Source organism: Adiantum capillus-veneris, chromosome 8, assembly GCF_014529385.1.
Source record: "Adiantum capillus-veneris isolate H3 chromosome 8, ASM1452938v2, whole genome shotgun sequence".
Taxonomy (NCBI): domain Eukaryota; kingdom Viridiplantae; phylum Streptophyta; class Polypodiopsida; order Polypodiales; family Pteridaceae; genus Adiantum; species Adiantum capillus-veneris.
The window spans coordinates 144,576,546-144,587,686 of record NC_140938.1 but is presented as its reverse complement, the minus strand read 5'-3'; the positions used below and the strand labels follow the sequence as shown (position 1 = coordinate 144,587,686).

Sequence of the window (11,141 nt, the reverse complement as noted above, 5' to 3'; positions counted from 1 at the left end):
TGTTTGGTAACACTAAGTACTAACACGTGGCTTTTATGGACATAGAAAAGGCCATCTCTACAAAAAGATATAAGAATGTTATGATTTTTTTGGCAAAACATTGAAATTTTACTAAAATATAGACTTAGAACTTACCATAATTCTCTCCATAGGGATTGTATTTTCACATGGAAAAAAATCCAGTGTCTTCTTTCCCTCATAACCAACCTATGGTAGAAGCAAGGTGTACAAAAATTCTTTTTAGCTTGACAAATAAATTGCCAAAACTTGGTCGAAAAACATGACACTTTAGTTTCTCAGGACACTTGAGTGTCCAATTACAGGACTAGTGTTAAGATTCAAAGCATAGGTGGTTTCATCGAGAGAGAGAGAGAGGGCTCCCCTTCTTATCCATTGAAAACATCACAAAACTTTCTTGCCACAGTCGTGTTGGACCCCTCATGTAATCAATGCACTCCAAGAGATGATATTTCAGACAGAAAGCTCATTAAGGACTTTTTGTGCTTTTGTAAGTGCACCACAATCGGCATACATATCGACCAAAGCATTGGCAAGCGCAATATGTTTTTCCAGTCGCCCCTTATGACTAGCAATCTCTTTGTGGATTCCTTCACCCATGTGAAGGCCTTGCCAAAGGCGTTCAAGGTGCAAGCATAGGTGCTTCTGTTAAGAATTCAGATTGGGATTCTTGCGTTCATTTTATCCTTTTACAAGTATGACTTCATAGTGGTAATCTCCCATTTTTTATCTTTAGTTCAGCTGCTTTTATTGCATGATTTGGGTTGGGAGCTGTCTATGGCTCAAATTGATCATTTCAATTATTTTCACCAATTTTTGGTTGGAGAGGGGTTCCCAGAGGTATTCCGAAGCTAACACAAGTTTACTGCATCAATTTTGGGCATCTGTGAAGCGAAGGATTGCGATTTTTAGCTCACTCATAATGATATTTTTTCAAGCCCAACATGTTGTAGTAGAGTAGTATATCATTCCCTTTTTGTTTTGTAGCATCTCAAGCTCCTTCACTCAGCAAACCATCCAATTATATTAGTGGGCAGTATAGTCGAGATTGTTGGTGTGTTGATCTTGATCTACAATTTTTGTTTCTTAGCTTATTAGTCAATATGGATAGGCCATTTCATTATCCCTGACAAGCGATGCAATCCCTCCCGATCAAGTTGACTCCCTTTGTCTTGACTTGGTATGTTTGTATACGTAGATAGCTATGCTACATCGTCCATCGTAACAACCCGCTACGAAGCATAGTTTCATTCATAGGGTTGTTGAAGGCAAAGCTAAAGCTCCTCTATCTCTTGCAATTGCTATCAAGAACATCTATTAAATAGACTTGCTATGTCTAGGGATACTATGTATGGTGCACATAGAGTGGGAAAGATGAGAGATCCAAGCTCAAGAGAAATACCCAAGGCATACAAACCAAACGTAAGATTATCCTCGACAAGAATTGGATATATCTTAAAGGTATACGATGTTTTATATATAAAGACTAGACTCTTATGCAACAAAGTGCTTGTTTCAAAGCATATAAAGCTCAAACTAGGAAACTCCCAGAGCCATCCATGGTGTAAAAGCATCTCACAAGGGGTCAAGCTCTTCTTACAAGTAGGGCCACATTGTTAAGTCTTATGATTGCTCAAGTGCTGGATATCCTGGGATTTGGAAGACATATCCACTAATAAGATAGAGATTCTTATTGTCTAGGATTGCACTAAGTATACTAGTTTTGAAGATTATTTAAAAACATTCAATGGCCTCAATATTTCCCACTTGCAACACGTAAGCTCGGTTCCTAAGATAGCTTATCTTCATATGAGGGCATTACAGGTGTGAATTGTGAAACACATGATAGGGCTAAATTTGAAAGGTGGACATTAGTTCCTATAAAATTCAAAGCCCTCATATGTGCATTCATCCCACCCAAAATCAATGAGCTTTTTTCGACTAGATGCGTATAAACCTGCATTACTTTTGATACTTTTTAAAGCTAGTGATACCAACTTGCCCAATTTCTTTGGACAAGAGAAGCTCTTATTGTTGAAGCATTGCCTTCATTGGCATACCATTCACTTACACAACCTGTGTGTTGAGATCTGATGAGTGGCTTAGTTTTATGCCGGACAGCTGTTCGGAAAATCACTGGCTTCGACATTGAGTATTGGCAACACAAAGCCAATGTAACATGCTCACATTGAAGCCAATTTTGATAAAAGATCAGCTATAGATACACAATCGGCTGATGTCAATTCAACTCCATATTAGTACCACCAAACTAGAAGCTACAGTTTGCAATTCAAGATGACAAAGCAAGATCTTTTAAGGAGAGATTTAGGACAATAGCAGCCAAGCGGCTATACATGGTTGGTTATCATAGGGACTTATCATTGTGTTACATGAGGAAATCTTGAAAGATTTCATGCATGACAAAGTTTCTCCATCTTTAATGTCACCAGAAACATTAAGAAGACTCTTTACAAAATCAACAAAGGTCCCTGTATTTAGCTGAACTCAGGATAGTTCGGAGCTTGAGAAATAGACCTAAAAACAGCACTTGTTACTTCTAATGCGGCTACCAGCATATATGGTGGTAACAGGCATATAGAATAGTACGTGGGTTTGGTGCATTGATGGCACCGCCCTGGCATAATGTGCCTCCCATGTAAAAGATTATATATTACAACCCCCGGGACATGGGGGTACAGACACACTATCGTTGTATTCTTAACACATCCTCTATATGTAGCTCTGCAAGTTCTGCAAAATTCTGCAGTTTATCTGCATACATGTTGGACATTAGCACATACGGTGCAGCCCACTGAGGCTGAAATTTCATGATTTGTTCAAAAGCATATTCAGCTAGCTCAACATGACAATGTAAACGACACGCACCTAGCAAGCATGACCACACAGTAAGGTCAGGCTGCAATGGCATATTCAGCAACATGTCACCCGCTCTATTAAAGTCCCCTGCACGCCCGAGAAGGTCTAACATTATGCTATACTGTTTTAAATCCAAGTCCAATCCCTGCTCTCCATTCATGCACACAAAATGCTCAATCCCATCACTGACAAATCCAGCCCGACTGCAAGCTGACAAGACCGAAGTTAGTGTTATCCTGTTAGGAATATGGCCTGCCAGTTGGAGGTTCTCTAGCATTTGTAGCGCTCTAATTGGGTTTCCAACACCTGCATAACCAGCAATGCAGGAAGTCCACAAGCCAACTGAAGGCTCTGGATATTTGTCGAAAACCACCTCTGCATCAAACATGCTGGCAGAACTGCCATATGCATGAATAAGAGTGGCATTTACAGAGGGAATGCAGTCAAACTCCAAGAGAAGAGTGTGAAAATGAAGCTCATAACATGTTTCTAAATGAGCTATATCACTGCAGGCTTGTAATGCAGCAATGAGGGTAGAGCAATTGAAAGAAACAAGCTCTTGTTGCATAGTTTTATACAACGATACAGCCTTCTCTCCTTCGCCCTCTACAACATACAAAGAGAGCATTACATTGCAGGCATCCGTATAACAGTAAGGCAGCGAGTTAAACACACTCTCCGCTTTCTGAAGACTCCCACATATTCCATACATGCTGAGGATGGTAGAGCAGACAAGAACATCCGAAGTGAAACCCTCTCTACATGCATCTGTGTGTAATGCCTGTCCAATTTCTAAATATCTAGCCTTGAAAGAAACTAAGTCCTCCATAATATCATGCGACTCTCCCAGAGATGCACACGCTTGAAGGCCGGCCACGTACGTCAGCTCGTTCGGACTAATATTTTCTTCTTGCATTAGGTGGAACAACTGCAAAGCCGTGTGTCCCAAATTTTGCTCTGTAAATATGGAAAGCATGGCAGTCCATGAGACAACAGTACGTTCAGGCAAAGCACAAAAAACATCCTGTGCCTCCTTGACTGCCCCAAGCTTGCCATATACGCTGATGAGTGTGTTGGCAACAAGGACATCAGTCACATAGCCCTTACGCAGGGCATCTGCATGCAATCCCTGAAGAATCTCCAAGGAGATTGCTTTGACTGTAGTACCCCCAAGATCTGTATCTTCTTGCTCTTCTTCCAAGGAGCCACACGCTTGAAGACATGCGACAAATGTCGGCTGGTTTGGACACATACCTTCTTCGCAGATTTGTCTGTAGAGTCGTAATGCCTTGTTCCCTTCACCCTGTTCAACATACATAGTAAGCATTGCATTGCATGATGCAAGGTCATGATGCAATAGTCCCACAAAAACATTTTCTGCATCCAAAACCCTCCCTACCTTGCCAAGCATGCTCAAAAGAGCTGTACCAACAAAAACATCAGAGACACAGCCCTTCCTACGTGCATCCTCATGTAAACAAAGACCGATGTCTAGTGCAACCTCTACTGCAGAGTGGCCCTCAACTATAGAGGCATCTTCATTACCTGCAAGGATGCTGCATGCCTGTAGGGCAAAAACAAAGGTGTGTAATTCTGGAGTTACACCTTCATACTGCATCTTTCTAAACAACTGTAAAGCTTTCTTTCCTTCACCCTGTTGAATGTACGTAGACAGCATTGCATTCCATGACACAATGTGAGGGTGGTGAAGGGTGCCTAAAGCAGCCTCTGCCTGTTGTATTGCACCACATTTACTGTACGTAGTTACAAAAGTGTTTGAAAGGAGGGCATCTGGCATAAAACCCACTCTCTGTGCATCGACATGGCATGCCAGTCCTATATCTAAAATCATCTCCGCGGATAAGATAAGATCCACACCTTCCACCTCTTCCCTCTCTACCAGGCAGCAGCAAGCCTGAAGAACCATCACAAATGTCGACTTATTAGGACTTACATTTTCCTCTTGCATCTGCCTGTATGCCAAGAGAGACTCTTCTCCTAAACCCACTTCTACATAAGCCGAGATCATTGCAGTCCAGGATACTACGTCACGCCGAGACAATCCTTGAAACACTTGCTCAGCCTCAGTAGTCTCTCTGCATTTTCCATACATGCTCACCAGGGTGTTTGCAACAAAAAGATCCGTTGCATATCCATGGATACATATATCCACATGCAATTTCCTGCCCAGTTCCAGATTGCATGTATTAGCACAAGCCTTGAGGAGGCTAACAAAAGTATAATCATTCGGCTCGATACCCTCATCTGCCATGTTTTGGTGTAGTTGCAATGCTTCGCGACTGCGACCACAATCGGCATAAGCAGAGATAAGAGCAGACCATGAAAAGACCGTTCGACAGGGTAGTGTTTCTGATATGAGGCAGGCGTCATTAAGGGCCCCACATTTTGCATATGTGACCATAAGATAGTCCCCAAGTAAGCCTGCAAGTGGAAATCCATGGCAGATGATGAGGGTGTGGACGTGGTGGACACGGCGAAGATCCTTAGTACTGTGGGAAGCCTTGAGGAGGGAGAGGTAGTTTAAATCCTCTTGGAGCATCAGCTTGAGCCATGCCCATGCAGCAACAAAATGCGAAGATCATGATTTACGAGTCTTGATGTCGAAGCCTTATTGACCTTGTAATCTCTGACATCCTCATTGGCAATACAAATGGAGCTTATTATGATGCTCTGCAAGCAACCCTTCTCTTTTTGCCCTGCTGTCTTTTCTTCAGTCATTGAAACATGTACATGAGTAAACTCTTTCAAAAGAAAAGAGGAGCTTAAAAGTGGGGCGACCATTGGCCCTGCAGGCTTTGGGGGCTAGGTTAAATCTCGCCTTGTGCTGGTGCAGTATTTATTCTCCTGCTAAAAAGGCCCTTTATGCGCAGAGAGAATACTCAGGCAATGAATGGGTTTCGAGTCACTGAAGAATTAGTGTCGCGACTCGCCAGGCTAATGGCCTGCACGTTGCAAGTTGAGTGGAATACACATTTCCCTTCGAGAGGAAATCTCAAGCCATTAAGCTTAATCCCGAGTTCAAAAAAAATGAAAATTTTATTTACAATCGGAAGGTTATTCCCTATTGCAAAATAAATATTGATAGTAGTGAAAGCATGATATTTGGCAGGTCAACTGATTCTTACAGTGTTTTATTGAAAAGGAAAAATTACCAAAATACCCCTCTAATTTGTGGAAATTCCCAAAATACCCCCAATATTCCCAAAATACCCCTCTAATTTGTGGAAATTCCCAAAATACCCTCAAATTATCCAAAATTCCCAAGATACCCCCGGGTCGTGAAATTAAATTTCTCCAAAGATAAAAAATGTGTAGCTATTCATAAGAAGACTGATTGTCTCTCAATCCAAGATGCTAAATTTAGAATTTGAGTGGTTATGTAAGCTTTGGAGATGAATTGCTTCATTATCCTTAGACATAAGTGCCTTTCTTGCAGGTAATTTATGACAAATTACATCCTAAGCACTCAAAAACGGATCTCAATTGTCAAAAAGGAATAAAGATTAGAAAATCTTGAACAATCTAACCAAAATAGTATTTTGGAAATTTTTGAAATTTGAGGGGTATTTTGGGAATTTTCACAAATTAGAGAAGTATTTTGGTGATTTCCCCTTTAAAAAAACACGAAGAAAACTACTTGTTGAGAGAGAAGAATCTAAAAGCTACAACTAGCCCACATTTGATAATTAGTTTAGTTGGATAGATCTTTGAGGTCTCTTAAAATTGTTCCTACGCAATCTTCTTCTTCTTCTTCTTCTCTCTCTCTCTCTCTCTCTCTCTCTCTCTCTCTCTCTCTCTCTCTCTCTCTCTCTCTCTCTCTCTCTCTCTATTAAGGAATGAAGAAATAGCACTCTTTTCACTTGAGATTACTAAAAAAAAATACCTTGAGGTAAAAAGGGTCAGCCTTTTTTACATGTGGCATGGAAATTTGTATGGGACGGATTTGCCTTATCTATATCTAAACTATATATAATCGGAGGAGGGATTTTGGTTCCTCCCTCCCTGCCACGTGCCTATCACTCCTTCCTCCAGCCAGTGAATTCTGCAGCCGGGCGACACAGTGATTTCCTCCTCCTCTAGCACCTAAGGTTCTCGTCCCGATCCGCAGTCGGTGCTCTTGAGTCCTCCTATTAAAGCCCTCGGGCCTCAGCCCACTAGTCTGCAATGCACGCAAACAGACCCTTGGGTCTGTAGCTCCCGCACAAAGAGGCACATTTCAAAATTCAAACTACCCATTGCCCTCTTCTGGAGCATTGCAAAAGATTGTGCTCTCTCTCTCTCTCTCTCTCTCTCTCTCTCTCTCTCTCTCTCTCTCTCTCTCTCTTTCTCTCTCTCTCTCTCTCTCTCTCTCTCTCTCTCTCTCTCTCTCTCTCTCTCAGCTAGTTGTGGTGTGATCCAAGATTTGTTAGTAGAAAGCCATTGAAAAGGTATATGTGATATCTTTTGAAAGAAGCATTTTTCAACCAGTTTTATTAAGTCCAGTAGGATTGTCTTCTCCAGTCGGAGAGTACTGACAAGGTCAGTTAACAGCTAAGTAACGATGTTAGAGCAAGATATGTCTTTTTTGGAAAAGTGGGTATGTGATTAAGTCCTTTAGGAAGGATTTTTCATATTGTGGTATTTTCAATGAGATCCAGATTACAAGTGTTGACATGTAAGCCATAAATGTCAAAATCTTTGCAATATGAGATATATTTAGCACAATCACAAACAGGCAAAGTGTTGTGTCTTAAAAAATCATTACTATAGACCACATTCTTAATAGGTTGTTGATACCTCCAACCAATAAGAACATTATCGAGTAACTCATGGTTTCCAAATAATAAGTCAAAAAATCCACAGATTAGTGTTTTAGGGTGTGCCCAATCCAGAAGTACATTTTGAAAAAGATAATGTTTGTAGATAAACCTTTTGTCAGACGCCTTTTTTGTGAGGGATAACCTTCCACAAGGGCCAACAGCAACCTGCACAATCATAAGTGATTATAAGTCAAGAAGGTGCTTGATGGGGGTATTCTCTCCTCTTCCCCTAGTAAAGCTACGAGATTTTCCTCTAGAAATGTAAGAGGAAGAGCTGGGAGTCATGAATGAAGTGAAAGAATTGGGAGTGGCAAGAGAGTTGGGTCTTTTCATTGAGGGGGAATCATGATCATCAATACAAGGTTTAAGAAGACTAGTGATAATCTTAACACCCTTGTAATTTGCATAGGTAGTTAGATAGGTCCCAGGTTCATCAACTTTCAATTCCTTGAGGATATCAAGCATAAGCCCACGAAAAATGTTGAAAGCAATTTGAGCAACAACCAATTGTTTGGCCTGGCCACCAAGCCAAGACCAAATGAGAGACAAATGGAAGTTCATCGGTCTTTCAAGATAGAGCTATATGTTTGTATCTAACATCCTTGTATGTTTCTCCGGTTACCCTCATGAGAGCTAACTTAAAGTGTTTGTGATCCTGAAAGAAAGTATATATACGATTAGTCCAATAGTTTGGGCCTACAATCCTTAAACCGACAAGGTCACAGACCATAAAAGCCGTGAGCAGGAATCCAGAATCTTAGTCTATGTAGGACCACCTAACACCAGCCAACCAATCAAGGAATTAAAGGCAGTGGGTCCAAGCATAGAACCAACATTCAAGATAGTCTCTAAAGCTAGCGTCCCGGTTTTTTCCAAAAAATGACAAAAACCTTATGTATAGGACGTGTGTGTAGCTATTTTAACTTATATAAGGGATAAAAAAGATTAATATCATCCGAGAAAAATCTGTTGTTGAGGCTTAATAAGTATCTATGTATATGTAAGTATGATTAAAAGGTGGAAGTATCTGATATTTACTTTTGTCACTCATGGTTTTACCATTTTTATTCACAGAAGGCTAGAAGGCTAAGTATATATTACACATTACAGGTGAGCAAGAAAATACCATAGGAATGCCCTGGCTTTGATTAAAACACTGTCCTTCGAAGAGAACGGTACAGTTATGAAGTACCCAAGATATGTTATTGACTAGTTTAACATCATCCAAATGAAAGGGATGAGAAGATTGTGTCTACCTTATCCATCTAGGTTGTTTGGATAGTGAAATGTAAGAGTAACCATTAACCCTAGCATTTTTGAAGGCCAATTTAATCATTTGAGATAGAACATCTTTTAATCCTAAATCCCCTTCTAAAGGTATATTCTCATAGTATTGAGTAATATCATTTGTGAAGAGATGAAAGATTTTTTCGGTAGGTTACGAGTAACCTCACTGGCATTTTTAACTAACCAAAAAGTGTTGTAGTGAATTTGAAGAAAGTTAGAGCAGAGTTTCTGTTTAGAGGCACATATATTTTCAAATTCAGAAAGAATCAGGTCAAGGCAAAAGGTAATATCTTTAGTAATATCAAAAAATACTATTTGAGGCATCTGATATCCATCTAAATTAAGCTTATGTTTGTGTACCTTATAGGTGGGAAATAGTACAAGAAATTTGGTATTTTGATCAAAATATCCTATGCTTTCAAGATGTTTTGAAATATCACAAGTGACTTTACAGGGGGAAGCTTTAAGTGGTGTGAATTCCTTCCTAGAAATTCTAGAGTGTGCTGAATTCCAAGCCAATCTTTTGCATATAAGAGTGGGACAATTGGAGTTTTTATCAAGTCCAACAATAAACCAGTTATGTGAAAGCCTTTGAAAATCCTCAGCAAGTTGTGGTGTGATCCAACAGTTGTTAGTAGAAAGCCATTGAAAAGGTATATGTGAGATCTTTTGAAAGAAACATTTCTCAACCACTTTTATTAAGTCCAGTAGGATTGTCTTCTCCACTCAGGGAGTATTGACAAGGTCAATTAACAGCTAGCTAAAGCTGTTAGAGCAGGATATGGCTTTTTTGGAAAAGTGGGTATGTGATTAAGTCCATTAGCAAGGATTTTTCATATTGTGGTATTTTCAATGAGATCCAGATTACAAGTATTGACATGTAAGCCATAAATGTCAAAATGTTTGCAATATGAGATATATTTAGCACAATCACAAACAGGTATAGTGTTGTGTCTTAAGAAATCATTACTATAGACCGCATTCTTAATAGGTTGTTGATACCTACAATCAATAAGAACATTATCAAGTAACTCGTGGTTTCCAAATAATAAGTCAAAACATCCACAGATTAGTGTTTTAGGGTGTACCCGATTCATAATTACATTTGGAAAAAGACAATGTTTTTATATAAAAATTTTGTCAGACGCCTTTTTTGTGAGGGATAACCTTCCACAAGGGCCAACAACAACCTGCACAATCATAAGTGATCATAAGTCAAGAAGGTGCCTGATGGGGGTATTCCTTCCTCTTCCCCTAGTAAAGCTATGAGATTTTCCTTTAGAAATGTAAGAAGAAGAGCTGGAAGTTAGGAATGAATTGAAGGAATTGGGAGTGGCAAGAGAGTTGAGTCTTTTCAGTGAGGGGGGAATCATGATCATCAATACAATGTTTAAGAAGACTGGTGATAATCTTAACACCCTTGTAATTTGCATAGGTAGTTAGATAGGTCCCAGGTTCATCAACTTTCAATTCCTTGAGGATATCAAGCATAAGCCCACGAAAAATTTTGGAAGCAATTTGAGTAGTAACCAATTGTTTGGCCTGGCCACCAAGCCAAGAGCAGATGAGAGACAAATGGAAGTTCACGGGTTTTTCAAGATAGAGTTGTATGTTTGTATCTAACATCCTTGTATGTTTCTCCGGGTCGTGGTTTACCCTCATGCGAGCTGTCAACTTAAAGTGTTTGTGATCCTAAAAGAAAGTATATATACGATTAGTCCAATAGTTTGGGCCTACAATCCTTAAACCGGCAAGGTCAAAGACCATAAAAGTTGTGAGCAGGAAACCATAATCTTAGCCTATGTAGGACCACCTAAGACCAGCCAACCAATCAAGGAATTAAAGGTAGTTGCTCCAAGCATAGAACCAAGATTCAAGATAGTCTCTAGAGCCAGCGTCCCGGTTTTTTACAAAAAATGAAAAAAAACTTATGTATAGGATGAGTGTGTAGTTGTTTTAACCTTGTAATAAGACATAATTGAACTTTTACATTCAAAAGACAGTTGGCTTCAGAGAAGAGGCAAAAATTAGTACAAAAACAACTCAGTCTTAGAATTATCTTTGTACATGGCATATGAGAATGAAGCCTCATTCTAGTATACAATGATAGTAATCCAATAAAGTATTACTTCCCAAGTG

General features: G+C 39.7%; 1 protein-coding gene across 1 annotated transcript; it reads right to left on the bottom strand.

The window, feature by feature from the left end:
• Positions 1-1,901: 1,901 nt before the first annotated feature.
• On the bottom strand, positions 1,902-5,911 carry LOC147453112 (pentatricopeptide repeat-containing protein At4g19191, mitochondrial-like). The gene has a single exon (XM_086518605.1). It carries the CDS (start codon positions 5,453-5,455, stop codon positions 2,723-2,725), a length of 2,733 nt encoding a protein of 910 aa, XP_086374731.1. The 5' UTR covers positions 5,456-5,911; the 3' UTR covers positions 1,902-2,722.
• Between the last annotated feature and the right edge of the window lie 5,230 nt (positions 5,912-11,141).